Here is a 24773-nt window from a genome sequence, read left to right as displayed (position 1 = left end):
TACTCTCCCTTCCCTCTGCTGCATACCAATTTTTCCTTCTCCAATTGTATTACTCCCCTTAGCTTGTGAACACACTATAATATCTACCATCTTAAAAGAAGAAGCCCTCCAGCTACTGCCCCATTCCACTGCTTCTCACACATCAGAACTCATTTAGAAGAGTAGATTATACTTATGACTCCAGTTTATCTCTTTCCACTCTCTAGACCCTTCTATAATTTGGCTTTTGTTCCTACAAAACAGCTCCTTCATGGTCACCAGTGACTTTCAAGAGGCCAAATCTAATGCTCAGCTCTCAGTCTCCATCTTTTGTAGTCTCAGAGCAGCATTTGACACAATCGGTGGCTCCTTTCTTGAAACACTTTCTTCTTTCACCTTTTAAGGTGGCTTTTATGATTCCATTCTCTCTTGGTTTTCTTCCTGCAACACTAATCTTCCATCTGCTTTACTGGCTCCCTCATCATGTCCCCCATTTCTAAATGTTGAAGTGCTCTAGGGCTCAGTCCTCTGACCTTTTCTCTATCTTTACTCATTCCCCAGATGATCTCATCCAGCATTGTGATTTTAAATGCAGTCGATATGATGATGATTCCCAAATTTATGTATCCAGCCCTGACCTTAGCCCTGACCTCTAGACTCATAGTCAACAACCTAGTTGATATCTCCAAACTGCAAATCTAATTAGGTATCTCAGGCTTAGCAAGTCTCAAACCTGATTTCTACCCTAGACAGACCTGCTTTTCTATAGCTTTCCCCATCTTAGTAAATGGGAACTCCATACTTTTAGTTATTCACAGTCAAAATCTTGGAGTTATCCTTGACTTCCATCTCTCTCTCACATCCTCCATTCCATATGTCACCATGTATATTTGGAAGAGTATTGCTAACAGACCACTCCCATAATTATCATTTTCAGAAGATGAAATTAAAACTATGTGTAAAGGAAAATAGCAAATAGGAAGCGAAATCCAAATTCTTAATCTCTAATCTTAAATCCAATGTCATAATGTTTTAAACTGCCTTGCTATTTTTTAAGTGAATCTAGGAAATGTAACTTAGAATAGAATTAGTTAACCGTACATGTGTACATGTGCGCACGTGCTCACACACACACAGCTTCTGCTTTTCTACATATGCCAATTGTTAGTAAATAAAAAATTGAAACCAAGTATCCTTTGAACAGATTTTTATATTAAAGAAACCTGTGGCTACAGGAAAAGCTATTTAGATTCTGGGCACTTTACTTAGATTTAGGCTGCTGCAACATTAATCTGACAAGGTATTCATCACAACCCATGTAACAATTTAAATTGCTTTTAATGTGCCAGCACTTATACATTTCTAGATAATATAGTGTGAATTCACTGGGGGACATCTGCCAAAGAAATTAAAGCCTTGACATGGTAAAATTGCTCCTAATAATGAAGATGTCTTGGGGAGGGAGGAGCAGGGGAGTGGAAGGGTATTCCTTGACTAAATGAGTGGGAAAAACTCAATTTTCATTCAAAAGCATATAAAATAATCAATTATAGGGCAAAAGGGAAAAGCAAAGCATTTCCACACTGCTTTAGCAAACAATAAAAATATTTAAAAACCATGAATAAAGTGCTCCTTCTTTGATCTAGGGAGGAAATAGAAAATACACCTATCACATCTTCAGCCCTTTGCCCTTCAGGCTCATATAGAGGTTAAAATTCCAACATTAAAGCCTTTAAAGTGGTCACCTTCTCCCTCACAGTTCATTTCCCATAACAAATAATGAGCACAGAAAGCCATCCCCTTACCAGAGCCAGGCTGTGCTTTTTTTGTATTGCACCTCCTCAGGTCCTTCTTTTCCATGTTTTAACTGCAACTCCAGCTCTCCTATCCTCCCCTGCAAAAAGCACAGCATCAATCAGCATGCAAACTCTATGGCCAAAATTATCTTAAAATTTCTTTGGAAAACACTTAGGTAACAATCCTTTCCCAATTGGCCTTAGGTGTTCCTGATAAGATATCAGACAGAGGATGTGTGAGGAGAGAGATTTATATCACTGCTCAGGGATTTCCACATTCACCAAATAAGTATATCCTGGAGAAGCTGTATGTTTGGCAAATTTAGTGCAGAGCACTTCATTTGGGGATATCTATTAAAAGCAGATTTGAAGCCCATAGGTCCTAATCAACAAATCCCCTATATTGTAAAAATCTGCCTGTGTCAGCAGCTGACAATTTCAACTGACATGATACCGAGATTGGGGTCTGGGTACCAGTATTCTAACAGAATGATAGAAATGAGTAGGAAGTATATAACACTTAAGATTTAGGTAATGTATAACAAAAGTTATTCTCAAACAGATGCACATTTCATTTCTATTTCTTGACTAAACTTATAGATATAATTCTCAGCCTGTACCATGCAATAAAAATATAGCTAATATCATCATCCCTTTAAGGGCAAAGCCTTCAAATATTTATTATCTGTTCTATTTTTTTATACTAGGATTATTTTGACCAGATGCTTTCCCCTCTACTCCATCACCAATTACATTATTTAAATGTAATTAAAATTCTGGTTTATTGATATACCCTGAACTGAACAAGAACTCCGACTGCATATTGCATTACTGAGTAATACCAAACCATTTTCAGAAGTGGTCGTGCGGCTCACATTCTCACTAGCGGTAAATAAGAGTTCTGGCTGCTTCACATCCTCACCAGCATTTGAAATTACAAGGCTTTTAAATTTTTACCATTTTGGGAGGTGTAAAATGGGGCCCATTATGGTTTTAATTTTCATTTAACTGTTTACTGAGATTGAGCATCTTTCCAGATGTTTAATGACTATTTGGGTTTCCTATTCTGTCCATTTTTCTATTGGTTGCCTTTTTCTTATTGATTTTAGAGTTCTAAGGTGTGCTCTACAGAAGAAAAAATAATCTCTCTATATATACTAGAGAGGGAAGCAATAAAGCTTTAGGTTAAGGATGTGGGCTCTGGAATCAGGATGTCCTGACCTAATGCCATTTCCACTTACTTGCTGTGTAAGTTTGGGCAAGTTACTTCACCTCTCTAAGCTTCAATTTCCATTTGTAAAATATAGCAAACACCTAACTCATGGTATTAGAGCATCACATAAAATAATGTGGAAAAGTGTCTATTTAGTGCAGTGACTGGTACCAAATAACTGCTACCATTACCAGGTTTGCTGTCAAAAACAAACTCCCCTTATTATCTTCTTATAATCTATCTCTCACGAATATATCTAAATCCTTCTTGAAATAATTCATATTTTTAATCTGTACACTCTCAAAGAGTAAAAGGTTCCCCAAAATGTAATATCCAGACTATAAAGTTGCATGTCCTTGTATTTCTCTCATATACTCTCAGTTTCTAGCCTGTAAGCTCATTGAAGAGTACAAGGATGGTTTTATCCATCTAAGGAGTCCCTGTATTTTGCACAACCTCCAGCACACAGTGCCCTGGGGCTCACCAGTTCAGGCACTCTGAGATCTGATGGGCATTCTGTTCACATCCTTCATAGTTTCTATTTACTTCAATCATGTTCATCCCTATCTCCGTGTTTTCAATGATAGAATCCTGACCCTTTCATTTTCCCTCTGTCTCTTGGAGCAAGGTATCAGAGGTGATCAAACTGGCAAGATACTGATATTAATACTTAATATTGATAGCAGCCTCCCAAGAGGGTAGCCAAAATAGAAAATCATGTTTATTGCCTTCTCTGTTTGTTATGCTTCTTAAATCATACCTCTTTCCTCCTAAAACATTTACTTTCCATAATGCTTTCCAAAAAAAGACAAATAAATTAAAAGGTTAAAAATCTGTTCAGAAATAAGCAAAACACAAAAAGGCCAGTATATGTGCAGCCTCTTGAGAAGGCCTACTTTTCTGATCTCTCCTGTAGCCATAAACCAGTACAACTATTCTATAGTGACTAAGTAAATTTCTCATTTTTTCTTTCTCAGAGTCTCCGTTCTTCTCAATCTCCCCTTCTGAAATGTCTCTAATTCCTTATACCCAGCCCCTGTTAGGCTATTTATTCAGATCTACTTTGCATACAATTCTTCACCTACTGATAACAGAGATCCAATGGCATTTAACTCAGTTACCTCTGCTTCTGGTTAACAGCTGTGGTTAAGGAGGGGGGTAGGGTGGGGACACTCACTGGGAGAGAAAAGGCTGAAATGATCACTTGAAATGAGATTTTTAAAAAAATAAATTTACTTATTTATTTATTTATCTTTGGCTATGTTGGGTCTTCGTTGCTGCGCACGGGCTTTCTCTAGTTGTGGCGAGCAGGGGCTACTCTTTGTTGCAGTGCGTGGGCTTCTCATTGCAGTGGCTTCTCTTGCTGCAGAGCAAGGGCTCTAGGTGTGCAGGCTTCAGTAATTGCGCTCGCAGGCTCTAGAGCGCAGGCTCAGTAGTTGTGGCTCATGAGCTTAGTTGCCCCGTGGCATGCAGGATCTTCCCGGGCCAGGGCTCTAACCATGTCCCCTGCATTGGCGGGCAGATTCTTAACCACTGTGCCACCAGGGAAGTCCTGAACTGAGTTTTTTGGATTGCCTGTAGATTCCAATTATTAATTTATCTATTCCTCTTCCTTTGTAAAAAAAAATCTTCAGCCTAGGTAACCACAAGCTTTCTGATTACAGTGAGCAAATTTTACCTAACTCTAAACCTGCACATTAAAAACAAACAAACAAACAACTTTTACAAATGGTCAAAGAGTAATCTACTAGGGGTCACAATTCCTGACTAGTTTTGATTTCAGATTACTGTGCAGCCAGCTGACCAACTCAGGAAACAAGTATCAGCAGTCAACCTGTTTTAACCCCTCTGTCCTGTCTGAGGTCATATTCAGAGTCCCTAAGGGCCCTTTAACCAAACGCTGGAGACCTTAACCTCCTCAGCATCCCACAAGGGCAGCAAGGTAAAGCCGACTTGTAGAGGGCACTTTACCAAAATGGACTTGGAAATGTCAATCAACTCATATCTGCATTTTTCAACTTAATGGGAAGAAATCCAAATACCTCCCCATGTCAACCACTTTGATATGCTTATAATTCAAAATCCAACGTTCTTGTGGAAAAATTAGATAAGGGTGGAAGCTGACGCCTAAGCAAAAGCCACTATGAGTGTTCAAATTGCAAACATTCACATTATAGTCAACCTCTGGGAAATAATGTAAAATGCACCTTTTAGCGTATCTCCTAGGCTTATTGAATAAAACATGGCTCCTCTAAATGATGCTCTAGTCTAATGCTACGAAATATGTCTAACACCAGATGGAAGTAACTATACCTCCTGTACTGAACGAAGAGTTATCCTCCAGGATGGAAATTCTTGATATAGATGAGGAGTTTGGCAGTTGCTCTAATTCTTCTAAGATCCCATAAATTCTGTTTAAGTGTGTGGGCTCATTGAAAAAGACTTGATGAACAGTTAAAATGCATCAGCATACTTTCAAATAATAGTGATAGCCTAAAAAGCACTGCTGTACTTTTCAAATAAAACTGAAAATTTTATTATAGTCCCTACTTTGAGTTTCACCTCTTAACCCCCAATTCTCAATGGAACTAGACTTATTAGAAACCCAAAGGAAAGAGATTTTAAGTGATAAATAAATAAAGATACACACTATCACCTACAACAGTAGAAAGGCAGAATAATTGACCTGTGTTACTAAAAATACTCAGCTGGCTTTTCATAAATTGATCTGTCCTCTAAAATATTAAACCAATTTGCATTATTTATAACAACTAATGACGGTGTTAGGGAAAATGCATGATGCAGTGGCCAAGGCTGAGGCTCTGGAATCATACAAATCCAGGTTAAGTTCCAGTTCTCTCATTTACTGACTGTTAGATTTTGTGCAGTTTGCTTTGCTTTCCTAGCTAACCCTGCTTCCCCATCTATAATCCCATTCTACATGAGGTTAACAACATCCACTTCAAAGAGCTTCTGTAAAGATGAATTGAAATACTATATATTAAATGTTGGACAGACACTAGTTATTTAATAAATGGTAGCTCTTGTTATAAAAAAGAAACCACCGAGGGTTCTTTCTTTTAGTTAGTTGCTTGTCATCTGCATGTTATACCATAATCCTACTCAATTTCGCCTTCTTTATGCTAAGAGCTAAATAAAATTCTCAGTACATGCTGCAGGAGGAGTTGTTCTTGCCGGCTCCAGGTGCCTATACTGGAGTACATCCTCTATTAAAGCATCAAAGATTTGTACTGGCATTGCTAGTGGACACGTTAGTCTCCTGCACTGGACTGGGAGCTCACTGAGAGGAAAGAGTGCTTTATTCCTCTTTCTACCCCACACACCCGGCACAGGACCTGGCCAGTAAAGTACGTTCCATAAATGTTTGATGAAGGAAAACACTGCAAAATTACAAAGGGAAAAATGAGTGTGTGAAAAAGTGCATACTCTGATGAGCAAGCTCACTCTTCTTGAATAAAAATTATAATTGGTTAAGGGTGTGTATGGGTAATTCATTCATTCACTTATGCATCTACTCAAAACCAAGTGGCCAGATGCTGCTGAGGATAAAAAAGTGTGTAAGCCAAGCAAAAGGGAACAATGGTTCCAAGGGAATGTCTTTAAAATGCAGATTCCAGTTTAGCTTGGGGAACCATCTAAAACACTGTTGTTCAGAGTAGGGTTGATAGACTGAATCAAAATCACCTGGCATTTGGTAAACATGGAGATTCCTGATCTCCTATTCAGTTCCAGTGAACCAGAATCTCTGAAGATGCATTAGTACTTTATAAATTCTAGAATGAATATGTTGTAGAGCAAGGTTTTAATTTGAGAACATCAATGCTGAGATGCTTAGTCATTCCTCCAGCCCTGCCTCTATCCTTTAGGACAGCTGTTACCTTTAACAATAACACCTCATTTCTTTTTTTCTTTTTTTTTTTTTGCGGTACGAGGGCCTCTCACTGTCGTGGCCCCTCCCTTGCGGAGCACAGGCTCCGGACGCGCAGGCTCAGTGGCCATGGCTCACGGGCCCAGCCACTCCGCGGCATGGGGGATCTTCCCAGACCGGGGCATGAACCCGTGACCCCTGCATCAGCAGGCGGACTCTCAACCACTGCACCACCAGGGAAGCCCACACCTCATTTCTTAACCCTTCATGAAAATCTTATTTTGGGCCATAAATTACTTAAGTAATTTAGATTTTTTCTATCATCCTTAACAGAGAATTTTAAGCTAGGAAAAAGGATTGAGTTAGTAGTTTTTTCCTTATGTTATTAAATCTTCATATATTCCCAAACTGATTAAAAATTATTTCTAATTTTAAAAACTCACAAGCTATAACTTAAAATATCACTGGAATAAAAGAAGTCAAATTGAGTGTAATTCGTTTATTTAGTGAGCACTATGTTTTAGACACCATGTCAGGTTCTAGAGACCCAACAGAGAGGAAAACACAGCTTCTGGCTTTAAGGAACAGAGCCAACTGGAGGGAGGCCCCAGACATATAACTAGGGTGATAAGGGCTTTGAAAAGGGAAGCATGGGTTCTAAGGAGGCACACAGAGAGGGAAGGCACACAGATAAAACCATGTAAAAAAAAACAAGCAGAAATTTGCCATTCCAACATGTGCCCCTTTCACGACTATGACAACTATAAATACAAAGTGAAACTTACTCCTGGAATTGAGAAAAAGGGAAAAGCTGCAAAACCAGCTTTGAATAGGCAGAGAGGGAATGGCAGTGCCTGCAACAGAAGGAACAGTGTAGGTAAAAGCCAAGAGGTTAGGGAAGACATGCTGAGTTTGGGAAAACAAAGAAATTGAGCAAGGCCTAAAATTCAGGGGAAGGGTTAAGAGACAAAGCTGGAGACGTAAAAGCAAGTCCAGCTCGAGAGGGCGCAGGTACAGGATGAAATGATGAGCTCGGTTTGGGACACGCTCAAATTGAGGTGCTGTGGGACAGCCACGGCGGACAACTGGGACAATGAGAGGCATTCACAGAGCAGCAGGACATCGGAGAGGAGCGCTCAAGAGGCAGCTCTGGATGGAAAGCACATCTGGCGGGGGGCGGGCATCACATTTAAAATTTGGGGGGGGGCATCACATTTAAAATTTAAGTGCAGTTATATATGCATGCCTCACATTCTTTTATGAGCAAAAATAACCGTTGCCTTTTTGATAGTGCTATTTTCCTAAGTGCTCTTACACTAAATACGTATTTGTAGTAAACCTTAAGAAAGAGACACGCCCTAGAACAAGCCACCCCATGGTTTCATTACCTGTAAAATGGCATGATAAGCACGAGTCATATATGCGAGCCAGGCCTGTGGGAGAAAAATTGCACGGTGCCACTCGGAAAGCTGGATGTGAACCTGTGGGAAAAATGTACCATGACATAAGTTAGGCTGCACAGTATTAAAACAGAATAAAATGAAAACTGTATCATCAATTCTCTCTTTCCCTTCATTTCTATGGTCTGGATTCTAAAACAAACCAAATCAGTCTAGGATCAGAACCACAAATAAGATCTTTCGGATATTTTCAAAGGAGAGGAGTTTAGAGTCCTGTAAAGACAAAATACAGTAAGCCTGGAATTTTCTAAATTAAAGCAAATAAAATCCTACAATAATAACAAGTTAAGATGTATGTGTAATACAAATATGTCCTCGAAAATCAGGGGGAAACTCTGTAAAGCCTCTTGCCAATGTCAGGAAACTAGGTATTGTCTAACAAATCCCCCTAGTAATTTTAAATAAAAATAAATATTGCTCACATCTTGGACTTCCAATATGACAATTTCTGAAGTAATAAACTTAAATTGCCAACAGAAATATCATGTTGTGTAGAAACCAGGATGTTAAGAGCATGCAAATGAGTCCCGCACACAGCAATTGAGCACACCACTAGATAAATGCCCTTTAATCAGTGTGGGTAAACAAGAGAAAAATGATATATGCCAACACTGAAATCCTGTTTCTGAAGACAGGCCCAGACAAAACATCTGGTTTTCATAGTCATTTCTGTTTCTACCTATTAGTATACTGCTATCTTGCGACAAATCTTCCCAAGGTCTGCTTCTGTTAAAGAAAGATCACTCAAGAAAAAATAGTCACAGTGCATCACATTTCATGTTTCCTGTAACTCATCTCATCTAAACTCAAACAATGGAAACTTTAGTCTGTGTCTTACAGACAAAAAACAACAACAAACACACAAAAAGGACAAATTTCTACATAATTACCCCAGAATCATGATAACTACAGTGTTTAAAGAGATTTTACTGTATTATAGGAGTTAATTTTCTCAAATGCTTTGTGATGGGGAGGAGAACAGCCTCTCTGAATACAGTTGGTTTCCATGGCTTCTGGTATTTTCTTTAATCCCAGTCTTAGGGTGGGCCTACTATACGCAAGGGACTCTGGAAGGATGTGAGGATTATAAATCGATCAGTATCTGCACAGAGTTCAGAAATGCGCAGGGAGAGTCAGAAATGTACCAAATAGATTATAAGGCAAAATTATGAAGCATCTATGGGAACAAAGAGATCAGTCTGTCTGCAATCTAGCACTCCTCATCCCACTGCTTCTTTTTTAAAAATTAGATACTCAAACTGTATGAAAAAGATACTCAGATCATGAAATGAACCTAAAAAAAAATTATAAAGTCAGATTTCTTGCTTTTCTGATTAAGTACTCACTCTATCGAGTAGGGTAGGGGAAGCCCTTTAGCTTTTTCCTACCCTTTTCAAAAAATACATTAGTTATCTTTAAGTTCCATTTTGAGACCTGATTTCACAGAAAGGATACAAACACCACAACCAAAACTTTTATCTCTTACTTCAGAACCTCAAAATATTTTAAAATTTTGCTGCCACATAATCCATGGACATCATTGCACAACTGAGAATATCCACAGTCTCAGCAAATTGGCAAAAAGAGCACTGGATGTTCTTGGAAAGACAATGATCTCAATTGGCTTCTTAAACTTGAGTTAAAAAAAGAAAGTAATATGAAAAAATGTAAAGGAACATGAGCAAATCAAATGCTGAGCTTCTAAGAACAAAGACTGTCATGCCAGGAAACCTATTTACAAGGAGGCTATAAACCGAAGGTTAAAGCTAATAACCCTCTTGCTGCTGTTCAGACCACATCTGAAGGTGGGTTCAGGGAAGCAGTCATGCTTGAGCCTAGACACCTGCCTGAACTCCCCAGGTTTTATGAGATTACACCTAGTCTTAGTGTTCTGTGGAGTTAGCTGTGACTAAATCTCTTTAAAAATGCACTTTCTCGCTCTTTTCCTTACAGAAGAGAGACTTAGAGAAACAGCTTAAAACATAGTCATGCCCTTACTCTCCAGTTGTGTTACAGGCAGAAAAGACTTCCTTGACCATGTTTAACAAAAACACATTTTAGGATGTGTTCAGTCACCCCACAGAGGTTAATGTTGCTAGGCTGATAAATATAATTTGCATTATTAAAGTATGAAAATCATGTATAATTTGCTATACTGGTGAGACGGCTTTGAAGGAAGCCCAATCAACAAACTAATTCCAATCATGAAGTTTCAACCCTGTTATTCAACAGATGATAAAGCAGGGTTCTCAACCACTGTGCACCAAGTTTTAATTAACACACGAAATACAGTTTTTCTAAGGCTAACTATGTATACCCCTGCAGTGAATAACAGGTGTCTAATGGACTGCTGAGGTGAGCAGCTTCTATGACTTAGGAAAGAGTAAGAGTTTCTACATGTAAGAGGTAGTACTAAGTATAACGAAACATTACTGCACGTGCCTAAAAAAGAGACTACGTTAGGGAAATACGCAAGTAGGGTAAAGGGGGAAAAGAAGGATAATAAGGCAAGAGTGGGGACAGGAGCAGGTCACAGGACTAAATAGGGTGGTCAGGGTATCTCGTTGAGAAGATGAAGCCTGAGTGAAAACTTGAAGGAGATGAAGAACTGGTGGGAACGTAAAATGGTTCAGCTGCTGTGGAAAACAGTTCGGTGGCTTCTCAAAAAGTTAAACATAGAATTACCAAATGACCCAGCAATTCCACTCCTAGGTATATAACAAACAGAACTAAAATGACATATTTAAACAAATACTGTGCGTGAATGCTCAAGCAGCACTTTCACAGTAGTCGCAAGGCAGAAATAACCCAAATGTTCATGAATGAATAATTGGATAACAAAATATGATAAATCCACAATGGAATATTATTTGGCCATAAAAAGGAATGAAGTACTAATGATGCTACAATCTGGATGCACCTTGAAAACATTATGTGAAAGAGAAAGAAGCCGGACATGAAAGGTCACATGTTACATGATTCCATTTATATTAAATGTCCAGACTAGGTAAAGCCATAGAGAGAGAGAAAGCAAGTTAGTGGTTTCTAGGGGTGGGGAGGAGGTAGGGAGAGGAAGAAGTGGGAGGGAATGTTTAATGCATACATGGTCTCATCTGAGGGTGATGAAAATGTTTCGGAACTAGACAGAGGTGAAGGTTGCACACTGTGAATGTACTAAATACCACTGGATTGTACACTTTAAGCTTTAAAATGGTTAGTTTGATGTTATGTGAATTTTACCTCAATTAAAAAAAAAACCACAAGGTAAGGCAAAGGTCCCTAAAGTGAGCATGTGGCTGACCTGTTTTAGGAACAGAAGGGAGGCCAGGGTAACTAGCACAGATAGAGTAAGCAAAGAGAAGACAGTAAAAAGAGAAGGCTGGAGAATTAACAGGAGAAAGAAGGGCCTTCTAGGTCACTTCTCAGGACTTGCCTTTACTCTTACTAAAGGGGGAGCCATTATAAGGTTTCAAGAAAAATGACAAAATCTAATCTACATCGTAAAAGGATCATGCTGACTGCTCTGTTGAGAACAGACTGTAGTGGGCAAAGTTCAAAGCAGAGAAATCTACTCAGAGGCTCCTGCAAAAATCGAGGTAAGAGAAAATGGGGGCTCGAGTGGTAGCAGTAACACTGTAGAATAAAAGTTTTCAAGTATTTAGCTGTGTAATTTTTCCAGCCCACCCCAAATTCTAAGTAAAATGCCAATATATAAAACAGAAAACAGAGAAGCAAAATTTGTGTAAATGAAGTAAGGATGAAGGCTGAGGGCTTGGCGTTCAGCCCTCTTGATCTTCTGAGTCTACTTTGTGGTGGTCCCTAGTACTCTTTAAAACACAGTTTTAACTAGAGGGACATAAAAGAGATCAGTGGTTGTCAGGAGATGGGGGAGCAGGGGAGGAGCTGACTACACAGGAGCATGGGGGGATTTTCGGGTGATAGAACTGTTCTCATCGTGACTGTGGTACTGATAAGACAAATGTGTTCATGTTTCAAAATTCATAGAACTATATACTAAAAGGGGAGAAACCTACTGTATGCATATAAGTCAATAAAATAAAATTTAAAATACATAGTTTGAAAATGGCTACTTTTAAAACATACACTTCTCAAACATTCACCTCCCACCATCTAATACCCTCTGTATACTTCTTTGTCATCAGCATTCAAAATCCACTCTTCCTCTTATCTTTCCTTTTCCTATCAATATTACCCCATCAATATTACAATCACCAGGTTTGAAATTTCTGATTTATTCTGGACTTCTCCCTTGCCCCCAACTCAACTGTCATCTCTACCTCTAAAATGTTTACTATGTTTGTCCTTACTTTCTTCCTCACTGGGTGAGTCCTACTTCCTGCCTTGATTACTGAGGCCACCTAACTGATCTCTTAACAGCCTAAAATCTTTCCTCCTTCTACTACATCCTGAATGGTGTTGCTACTATTACATTAACTCAGAACTTCTTTTCAAACACCTTTGATGGTTCATTAAAGAATAAAGTCCAAATTCTTTTGTGCTATGTCCAAAGTATTTTAGAATCAAATTAAGAAATAATTTGTTGTAGGAACCTCCCTGGCAGGTTCGATCCCTGGTCAGAGAACTAAGATCCCACATGCCACTCATAGCAGCAAAAAAAAGAAAAAAAAAGAAAGAATTTGTTGTTATGTGAGATCTCTGCTGCCCTGCTGGTTAAGATCCTCATCCAATTTCCCCACTTGATTTTCTGCTCCTTTCTTTCATTTAACCTGTATTCTGGTTGATTTGGGTTATAAAACAATTCCCAAGCCTGTCCTATACTCTACAAGACCTTTGCATTCACTGACTGCTTCCGCTGCTTTGAATGCCCAGTCTTCCTCTCACCTCTACTTTCTGAAATAATTTCTCCCATCCCTACGCTTGGAAGTACACTATATGCCTCTCCTGTTATACTCAACAGATTCCATCTTAGATTATTTGTTCATGGACCTTAATCTCATACAATCCCAAGGGCAGAGATCATATCCTATTCATCCCGGAATCCCTCCCATGAAACCCACAACAGTATCTCGCACTTAAGTGTTCACTTAAGTACCTGCTGAGTTTAACCAATTAAACGTACAGTGTTCGTTTTAAGGCAAAATCTTGTCATGTGAAAGCCACACTGTCAAAAACAAGTAATCACAGAAAGTTATGATGTGTAAAAACACAATGTTAGAAAACTTTTTTTAGTAGGCACGGCTAAACACAAACACAAGTTGTTGAGGATACAGTTATTTGAAATTTTACAGAACATGTCCAAAATATTCTGGCTGGGAAATGTTTCATTCCAGGTTAAAAACACAGTGACTGACAAGGCGAAATTTTAAAGTGGGTATTATAAACTTTGTATTTTGAAATTTCCTAACGAAACTTTTTAATTTGTATCATACAAGTTCTAATGACATATACGTGAAATACTCGCTCAACAGAAATATCCTGCTTAGAAACACAATTCATAAATGTAGCGGGAATGTCAAAAGACAGAATGAAAAAGGAGATGTTGTTTCCTCACTGATGCATGTTTTTCTTGAAGGAACTACATGGCTACCTAATTAGATAATTTACTGTTCAGAATACACTGCCCAGAAATTTGGTAATGTTTTCTGCCTCTTGAGTGATCTTAACAAATACAAGTATTCATTTATAAGAAAATACCCATTTTAACAGCACTTCAATAAATAATTTAAATCAAGTAAGACAAGATTTGGTGAGGCTGTTTGACTGTAAAACTAGAATGAGCTAAGGTAGAGCAGCACATAAAAATCAACAGGTAAAGTGTTTGTTATTGATTTTAAAACCTCAATCTCACAAAGTAAGGCATATTCATGTTTCCCAGATGCATATATTATTATCAAAAGAATAAAAGTATTTAACTTCACTTGCTACCCAGACACACCAATACTGAGCCACTACATTTGGTCTGTGACATACACACACTCCTCCCACATTCCCAGAAGAAAAACCATTTGTACTTAGTGTTAAGAGACCCCCAAAGCCACTCAATGTCCCACTGTTTATAAATAAGAAATCATAGGCTTCAGTAGTCTGTCAATAGTAATCTTGTTTGCACAGCATAAATTTTCTGTTATTCCTGTCCCCTGACAAATAGTGACTGGAAGACAAGAAGGGAGGGCTTATAGAGGACACATTTTTAAAGTAAAATGACACTCATCACTTTGTAGGTGCTTTCTGGACATTTAAAGCTCTCTCTCTCCTTCCACCCTCCCTCTGTCCCTCCCTCATTCTCTCTCCAGCTCAGTCTATCTCTCTCTTCCCCTCTCCCCCCACTACCCCTTCCCATGAGGATAACATTAGCTTGAAAGCTGACAATTCAATCACATCTCAAGCAACCATTTACTCGGTTATTTAATAGGAAGGGGGAAAACGCTGTTACCATAACAACTCACATCACATGGTAATTATGGAGTTTCTAAAATACAGCAAACCACACTTTTCACAGTGTTTTCTAAGGGGAATATGTAATAAGCACAGATACCACTTCTCACAATTATACAAAATTTTCATCTAATTGTTTCATATTGCATGAATGCTAACATACTCCATGTTTTTCAAAAGAAATATGTTTTTAGGGCTTCCCTGGTGGCGCAGTGGTTGTGCGTCCGCCTGCCGATGCAGGGGAACCGGGTTCGCGCCCCGGTCTGGGAGGATCCCACATGCCGCGGAGCGGCTGGGCCCGTGAGCCATGGCCGCTGAGCCTGCGCGTCCGGAGCCTGTGCTCCGCAACGGGAGAGGCCGCAGCAGAGGAAGGCCGGCATACCAAAAAAAAAAAAAAAAAAAAAAAAGAAATATGTTTTTAAATAAAGAAGGAACTGAAAGAAAAAGGCAAATGATGGGTTATATCACATGTACTTTTGGGTATCTAGGGAAAAAATGTAAAGAAGGCAGAAGAAAATTAATTTATAGGCAAAACAAATCAAATGATGATCACTTTCAAAAGAGAACGAAGAAAAAAGATTTCATTCAGAGTAGTGCTGCCAATAAGCCTGATAAAGGCTTCTCTGACATAAAAATGAAAAAGAGCTCATTACCTAATGCTGAGGCATAAATATGGTCGGGTAGCAGCCACAGGATCAGGAAAATTTGCCCAAAGATGGAGGAAATAATGAAACAAGGCTGCCATTCGCATCCAGGGACAAATCAGTATCGTCCAATTTAGGTGAGAGTATCATGTCAGAGTTCGAAATGCCAAAGGCTGACAAGACAGTCAGCAACTTTCAGGGAAAGAAACTGTCATTCACCTTCAGCTGCCTCATCAACAGGAGCCAAGTTAGTCTCAGGATGAGAAGTAGTTATAAATCAGGGCAGAAGAGGACAGTCACTTGAGCTTGGGGAAGCCCTAGTAGATCTGAAATGACCCCTGGTTGTCCCCTGTTCAAAGGAGCAAAGAGAGAGAGGGCACTTCAGTTTTAGAGAAATCTAAACAGGACAGTGATTATACAGAACTGCTCCTGGTAGGTCAGGTCAAACCCAAATCAGACTTAGATCTGTGAAACTTCTGAAAGTATAACATGGGAGAGTTTCACTTTAAGAAAAGTCAATGAAAAACAAAAACAATTTTTAGGAAGAAGGGGATATAATGCTTTCCAAAAGAATTCATCACAGATTAAATAGCTAGTTCTCCATGACCCTGAAAATACTTGATTTAACTAACACAGTTATTGAGAAATATTGACAATTACATAAAGCAAAATACACTTCAAAATATGAAAAGCAGAGCACTGGGACATTCAAAACCAAGTTCTTTTATCCATTCATTCACTCACTCGTCCATCTATAGCTGTATGCATTAGGGCCATAGAATATCCTATAGGTATATGTAACCTTTGGCAGACAGGGGAGGCTAAACCATATAAATGAATAACAACACCAACAGTATATAATAGCTTATTCAAATGACAATAATGTCATTTCTTAGTAAGACCTCATCAACTATTAGATTCACCACCAATTTAATAGCAACATTTCTGGAAAAAGGAAATGATCCCACTAAATGCACGTATAAAGTATAAGACACATCCAAGTTTCAAAAGGATTAAAATCATTTACAAAGTGTCTACTATGTGCCAGGAATACTAAGCACTGGAATGACACATGACCAAAACAAACTCCCTGATTTTATAAAATTTACACTTTAAAAAAGGAGAGAGACACACTAATTGTCATGTATGCTGTGCCACCCAAATCCCCAATTCAGGATTAGTAGGGATAGATGGATAGATAAATAGTTTCATGTATTAAATAAATTGAATTCATAGTTACAAACATTCCTAAACTCCAAGCCTAGAATTTTCACTAGAAAATTCTACTGCCCATTTTAGGAAAAATTATTTAGTAGGATAGCATTATCCTGATAACACATCAGGCAAAGGTATTACAAGGAAACTACAGAACCATACCCTTCATAGGTGCAAAGATGCAAAAATCCTTAACAAAATATTATTAGCAAATCAAATTCAGCAATAAATAAATAGGATACTTCATTATAATCAAGTGGAGTTTATCCTAGGAATGCAGATTTGGTTCACATTAGAAAATCAATCAAAATAATTCATCATATCAACAAATCAAAAAAGTATACAATCATTGCAATAAATGTAGGGAAAAAAACATGACAAAATTCAACATCTATTTGTAATAAACACCCTTAGCAATTTAGGAATAAAAGGAAACTTCATCAACCTAATACAGGATATCTACAAAATCTCTACACTAAAATAAACTAAATATAACATCATATTTAATGTTAAGACACTGAATGCTTTCCCCCAAGACTGTTAACAAGATAAGAATTTCTGCTCTCACCACTGCTATTCAACCACACCAAAGGGTCCTACACAGTGCAATCAGGCAAGAAAAAGAAATCAAAGGCATACAGATCCAAGAGAAAAACAGTATGACAATCTCTATTCATAGACAACATTACAATGAAAAACAAAAAGAATCTACAAAAAAGCTACAAGAATATATAAATGGGTTTAGTAAGGCCATAAAAAAGTATCAATAACGTTTATATTCTAGCAATGAGCAGTTGGAAATTAAGACAAACCAAAAAACAGTCTAATTGCACTAGCATAAAAATACTTAGGGATATGCAATACTTATTAAATTTAACAAAATATGTGCAAGATTTGTAGTAAGAAAACAATAAAACATGATCTAAGATAATAGAGAAATATACCTTGTGTATGGGTTGAAAAACTTAATATTATTAAGATGTCAATTCTCTCCCAAATTGATCTACAAATTCAATTTGCATTTCTACTCAAAATTACAGCAGGCTTTTTTTGTAGCTTCTCAAAGCTGATTTAAAATTTATGTGGAGGGGGCTTCCTTGGTGGCGCAGTGGTTGAGAGTCCGCCTGCTGATGCAGGGGACACGGGTTCGTGCACCAGTCCGGGAAGATTCCACATGCCGCAGAGCGGCTGGGCCCGTGAGCCATGGCCGCTGAGCCTGCGCGTCCGGAGCCTGTGCTCCGCAACGGGAGAGTCCACGATAGTGAGAGGCCCGCATACCGCAAAAAAAAAAAAAAAAAAAAAAATTTATGTGGAGGGCTTCCCTGGTGGCACAGTGGTTAAGAATCCACCTGCCAATGCAGGGGACACGGGTTCGAGCCCTGGTCTGGGAAGATCCCACATGCCGCGTAAAAACTAAGCCCATGCACCACAACTACTGAGCCTGAGCTCTAGAGCCTGCACACCACAACTACTGAAGCCCGCGCACCACAACTACTGAGCCTGTGCACCACAACTACTGAAACCCATGCGCCTAGAGCCCATGCTCTGCAACAAGAGAAGCCACTGCAATGAGAAGCCCACACACCACAACGAAGAGTAACCCCCACTCGCTGCAACTAAGGAAAGCCTGTACACAGCAACGAAGACCCAACACAGCCAAAAATAAATAAATAAATAAATAAATAAAATTTATGTGGAAAAACAAGGGGCTTAAGACAGCCAAATTTAAAACAAAATTGGAAAATTCATATTACTTGATTTCAACACTTATTATTAAGCAACAGTAGTGAAACTGTGGTTTTGATGAAAGTCTACACACTTAGAACAATGAAACAAAATTAAGTACAGAAATAGACCCATACATATATGGACAAATGATTTTTTGACAAACGTGCCTAGGTGAAGAAAGGATGGTATACTCAACAAGTATAACTCATACCTTATGAAAAATTAACTCAAATAATCATAGGCTAAAAAGTAAATCTTAAACCATAAAGCTTCTTCTACAAGAAAATTTAAGCGATCCATCAAGTGATTAATGGATAAACTATATATGATATATTCATACAATGGAATATTATTCAGCTGTAAAAAGAAATTAACTACTGATACATACTTAGTACATATAAATCTTGAAAACATTATACTAAGTAAAAAAAACCCATACCAAAAAACCCACATATTGCATGATTACATTTATATAAAATGTCTAAAACTGGCAAAACTACTACACAGAAAGAAAGTGGATTCGTGGTTGCTGAAGGCTGGGATGTGGGGAAAATGGAGAGTGACTGCTAATGGGTACAGAGTTTCTTTTCATTATGATGAAAATATTCTAAAATTGATTGTAGTGACGGCTATGCAACTCTGTGCATATACTAAAACCACTGAATTGCACACATTAAATGAGTGAATTTTACGGTACATAAATTATACCTCATTTTTAAAAAAATTAAAAAAAAAGAACACGAGGGAAAAAAAAGAAGAAAAACTTTGAGACTTGGGGTAGGACAAAAAGCAAGAACCATAAAAAGAAAAACTTGAGAAATTCTTCGAAACTAAAGATTTTCTCTTCAAAAGACAAATGAAAAGACAAGTTACAGCGTAGGTAAAAACGTGCAAAACACATTTCTAATTTACAAAAACTTATATCCAGAATATATAAAGAATTCTCATTTGAAAACAAAAAATCTGGATTACAAATGGGCAAAAGAACAGAACACTCCATGGAAGAAAAAATTTGAATGGTGAATAAATACTTGAAAAGATGTTCAACATCAGCAGTCATTAAAAAAAACCACGAATTAAAAACCACAAAAGGGAAACCACTAACCACTATGAGAACTGCTAAATTTAAAAAACTGACCATACTGAGCACTGGCAAGGAAGGCAGAGCAACCAGAACTCCCTTACATTGCCGGTGGGCACTCAAAATGGGACAGTCACTAGAAAAACAGTCAGGTAGTTTCTTAAATTCACTCACCAAAAGACCTAGCGATCCCATTCTTAGGTAGTTATTTACTCAAAAGAAATGAAAACAGATGTCAACACATACACCTGTATGATAATGTTTATAGCAGCTTTAGTCATAATCTGGAAAAAGTAGAAACAACTCAAAGGTCCATCAATGGGTAAATTAATACACAGACTGAAACAATGACGACAGGATTTTTAAAAACAAAAAGACTCAGAACAAAGCAGTGATGGGAACCAAAGCAAAGTCTGAAGAAACTTCAGCTGGAAAAATACCAAAGGGACTGCAACAAAAGAAATACTAGAAGAAAGGAGGAGAGTTAGGAAATACTAGAGTCATCCTGGAAAAAACCAAAGGTATTTTAAAATTGTTCTCTGATTGCCCTGGGATGGTACAAGGTAGCTCAAGAACTGGGTAATCATATTTCCTGGGTTCAATTTCCAGGCTCCTCTACTTACCTGTGTCAAGCACATTAACAGTACCAACCTCAAAGTGTGAATACAGAGATTAAATAAATTAATATATGCATGGCAAATTTTGAAGCATCTGAGCTGGTTATTAGCTATTATTATTGCAATTGTTATACTTATTAACTAGCTCTTAAAATTCTTATTATGTGTTGTCAGATAGTCTGATAAACTGCATGGCTCATTCTCTCTTTTTTTAAAAAATGAATTATAGTAAACAGAAAATGAATCCAAACAAAATCCTACCATAGATTTGGCAGAATTCTGTCTAATGTGTCTTCCAATTGACTCCTAAAATTATGATCTTTTCTCATCTCTTGAAATTTTCTAGGCATTCTAAAACACAAGCAACAAGTATCATAACGCAAATATTTTCTCTGTTTACATCTAAGGTACACCTCATAAGTTCTGATTCCATTTTCTGAATTTATTAGGTGTCTTCTGCTACCTCCACATTAACACTTTTTTTGTTTCTTTTTTGATGGTACTTTTAAAATTAGGCTTCTATTAATACTTAACAATTTGGTTATCCACGTTAAGTACACAGCTTTAAAACCCAAAAAGGTACCAAATCTCTCTCTTCTCCATACCAACAAATAATATGCTAGGGAGAACAAATCTAGAAATTACCTATGCTTTTTCCTCTTTTATGAAATTAAACCTCTCTTCTTCCCAGAGAAACACTGCTCTCCCCAGATCTTTCTTCCCTCCTTAGTTAAATAAAGACACTGTGTTAGACAAAAAAGGTTCTGAACCAAATATTTACATAATTTCAATTCTAACTAAATATATAAAACTAATATGGGTGGCTAGGATAGAGGTGGGTCTTTAAAATCTGGCTATGCTGGGACTTCCCTGGCAGTCCAGTGGTTAAGATTCTGCACTTCCACTGTAGCGGGCACGGGTTCAATCCCTGGTCAGGGAACTAAGATCCTTCATGCCATGCACGTGCAAGGCCAAAAAACAAATAAACAAAAAACCTGGCTATGCTAATTGGTGGTAATTGGTATGACACAGAATATAATCAAATCAAATTAGTGATGCCAAGATTTATAAATTATGTCTCAAAATAAGATTTAATACAAACATACTGTAGAAGCACTATTTTTACCTCATATCCTTTAAAATTTTTACAATTTATATATTTTCATTTATAATTTTTATATAACTTATGTTTAAATTATATAAAATAAACCTCTTTGCTGTGATGTTTTGTTTTGTTATTCATTCATACATTTTAATTTATATATACCTGGCTGTCATAAAATTTTAAAAAACAACAAAAAAACAAATTTCCCAAGTGCTTTACAACTTCCCTCTTCCCTCTCGTATTGCTACCATCTGCAACGATCAGATTTCAAGCAAAAAATAACGTAACTTTATTTTAAAAGGGTGGTCTAAAAGAAAAATTAAATAAACACTAAAACCAAAGGTTTTTTTTTTGCCCTAAACACTATTATTTACTGATAATTCCCAACATTCACAAAATATAAACACTGGTGCTCTACATACTTTCAAAGGATCACAATTAAGAAACAGGCAAAATTATTTCTTTAAATAATAAACTGGTATTTATTCTGAAACATGGAAGTTAAATACTGATGAAATAAACCAAATTCCAAGATACTACTCCTTAATAGGCTGAGCAGTGGGGAAGCATGACAGTTTGAGAAATACCTCAAAATATTTTAGTATTCAGTTGGCTCAATTATTCTGGTTGTCTTTAAAAGCCACTTAAATTAATTATGATAAAGAGAAAAATAATTCCCAAACACACACTAAATTTCATGGGCGTAAAGTGAAGGAGGGAAACCCCAAAACATATATAAGCAAGAAAAACCTGTTACAGAGCATGGAAAGGCACCTACCTCATGCACTAGAGCGAGTGAAGTCTGCTTGAAACTTCGTCCTCTATTGGCCATCAGTCTATTCAATGGTTTGCCATCTTTACTCTGATACATTGAAATATCATAACAAAATAGCATACCACCTTAAAAAAAAATAAAAAATAAAAACATTTCTTATGGAAAAACTCATTAATTAGATTTAGAAATTAAAAGAATACGCTAAGCAAATTATGATTTTTAACTGTGAATAAAAAAAGAGCTATAAGAAGTTACCATATTGAAACGATCACTTACTGACAAGCCTTATTCAGTTGTAAATAAATGAGAAAATTTCAAATCATGTCTTATTTTAAATTTTGTGAACTGTTACTTCTAGAAATTCTATTAAGCTTTTCTTTAAAAACAAATTTCAATGAAAGAGAAATGCTTGTGCATGTCAGTCTTTGTGAACTCCTGATAATATGGGTTCCTTTAGTTTCTACCCATAAGTGGACTAGTTTCCCCTCATACCTGCACTCACATACATTCACTCTCCCTTTTTTCCTCCCTTTTCTAACATACTTTGGGGGAATTTTTGCAACTATGTTCATGGAACAGACTGGCCTTTACTATTCTCTTCTTCTACTTGGTATCAAGATTATGCTGATCTCAATCAAGAGTGTTCTCTTCTTTTTTTTTTCCTCTGTTGACGTTTATAAAGACCACTGTTATTTCTCCCTTAATTTTTTTGAAGACTTGACCAAGGAAGCCATCTGCACCTAGGTTTTCTTTGTGGGAAGGTTGCTACAGATTCAATTTCTTTAATACATATCAAACTATTCATATAGGCTACTTCTCCCTCTGTCAGTTTTGCAAAGTTTTATATTTTAACGAATTTCTACAATCTCATCTAAACTGTGAAATTCATTGGCTAAAAGTTCTTCAAAATATTCTTTAATGTTTTGAATGCTGTAGGGCCTGAAGTGATGTCTCCTTTGTTGTTCCTGATATAGGTGATCTATATTTCTCTATTTTTTTTGTCCAGTCTTACAACAGCTTTACCTATTTTCTTTTTTTTTTTTTTTTTTTTTTTTTTTGTGGTACGGGGGCCCCCTACTGCTGTGGCCTCTCGCTCCGGACGCGCAGGCTCAGCGGCCATGGCCCATAGGCCCAGCCGCTCCGAGGCACGTGGGATCCTCCCTGACCGGGGCACGAACCCACGTCCCCTGCATCAGCAGGCGGACTCCCAACCACTGCACCACCGGGGAAGCCCTATCTATTTTCTTAAACTTTTCTTCTTTTTTTTTAAACTAGCAGCGTTTTTTATTTATTTATTTTTAATTTTGTTTATTTTTGGCTGCGTTGGGTCTTCGTTGCTGTGTGTGGGCTTTCTCTAGTTGTGGTGAGTGGAGGCTACTCTTCGTCATGGTGCACGGGCTTCTCATTGCAGTGGCTTCTCTTATTGTGGAGCAAGGACTCTAGGAGCACAGGCTTCAGTAGTTGCAGCACGCAGGCTCAGTAGTTGTGGCACATGGGCTCTAGGGCCCGTGGGCTTTAGTACTTGTGGCGCACAGGCTCAATAGTCATGGCTCGCAGGCTCTAGAGTGCAGGCTCAGTAGTTGTGGCGCACGGGCTTAGCTGTTCCGTGGCATGTGGGGTCTTCCTGGACCAGGGATTGAACCCGTGTCCCCAGCACTGACAGGCAGATTCTTAACCAATTCGCCACCAGGGAAGTCCTCGTTAAATTTTTCAAAGAATCACCTTTGGCTTTGCTTATTTTCTTTATTTCCTGTGTTTCCTATTGCATTGATTTTTATTCCTATCTTTATTATTCCTTCCTTTATCATTTCTTTAAGTTTAATTTGTTGTTCGTCTCCAAGTTTCTTGAAATAGAAGCTTAAACTATAATTGTTTTCCTTTATTCTTTTTTCAGTATATGCATTAAGGGTATAAATTTCCTAACACTGTTGTTTTGTTTTGTTTTGTTTTTTTACAGGTAAAGCAGATAATTTTTAATGAAATGGGTGAACTCGAAAATGGAAATTATAAGACTTCAAAAGATTTTTTTTTCCCACCACCATCACCCCTGACCCCCGCTTTCCCTCCTTGGTGTCCATACGTTTGTTCTCTATTCTGTCTCTATTTCTGCCTTGCAAACTGGTTCATCTGTGCCATTTTTCTAGATTCCACATATATGCGTTAATATAAGATATTTGTTTTTCTCTTTCTTACTTCACTGTGTATGACAGTTTCTAGGTCCATCCATGTCTAAATAAATGACCCAATTTCGTTCTTTATGGCTGAGTAATATTCCATTGTATATACGTACCACATCTTCTTGATCCATTCGTCTGTCAATGGACATTTAGGTTGCTTCCATGACCTGGCTATTGTAAACAGTGCTGCAATGAAAACATTGGGGTGTATGTATCTTTTTGAATTATGGTTTTCTCTGGGTGTATGCCCAGTAGTGGGATTGCTGGGTCAGATGGTAATTCTATTTTTAGTTTTTTAAGGAACTTCCATACTGTTCACCATAGTGGCTGTATCAATTTACATTCCCACCAACAGTACAAGAGTGTTCCCTTTTCTCCACACCCTCTCCAGCATTTGTTGCTTGTAGATTTTCTGATGATGCCCATTCTAACTGGTGTGAGGTGATACCTCACTGCAGTTTTGATTTACATTTCTCTAATAATTAGAGATGTTGAGCAGCTTTTCATGTGCCTCTTGGCCATCAGTATGGCTTCTTTGGAGAAATGTCTATTTAGGTTTTCTGCCTATTTTTTGACTGGGCTGTTTGTTTTTTTAATATTGAGCTGCGTGAGCTTTTTATATATTTTGGAGATTAATCCTTTGTTGATTTGTTTGCAAATATTTTCTCCCATTCTGG

The 24773-nt window shown here is 37.6% G+C and overlaps 1 protein-coding gene across 5 annotated transcripts in view; it reads right to left on the bottom strand.

The window, feature by feature from the left end:
• The window catches only part of FOCAD (focadhesin), a 319213-nt gene that overhangs the window by 76463 nt on the left and 217977 nt on the right, over nt 1-24773 (bottom strand). For all 5 annotated transcript variants that reach the window (XM_024126842.3, XM_028494027.2, XM_028494026.2 and 2 more), the window contains 3 exons: nt 21923-22044; nt 8266-8358; nt 1785-1873 (listed from right to left, as the gene is read on the bottom strand). In XM_024126842.3, the coding sequence (XP_023982610.1) occupies nt 1785-1873; nt 8266-8358; nt 21923-22044 (304 nt within the window). The remainder of the gene's footprint in view (nt 1-1784; nt 1874-8265; nt 8359-21922; nt 22045-24773) is intronic.

The sequence above is a fragment of the Physeter macrocephalus genome, chromosome 9, assembly GCF_002837175.3.
Source record: "Physeter macrocephalus isolate SW-GA chromosome 9, ASM283717v5, whole genome shotgun sequence".
Taxonomy (NCBI): Eukaryota; Metazoa; Chordata; class Mammalia; order Artiodactyla; family Physeteridae; genus Physeter; species Physeter macrocephalus.
The sequence above is the reverse complement of the archived record's forward strand: the minus strand, read 5'-3'. Positions and strand labels throughout refer to the sequence as shown.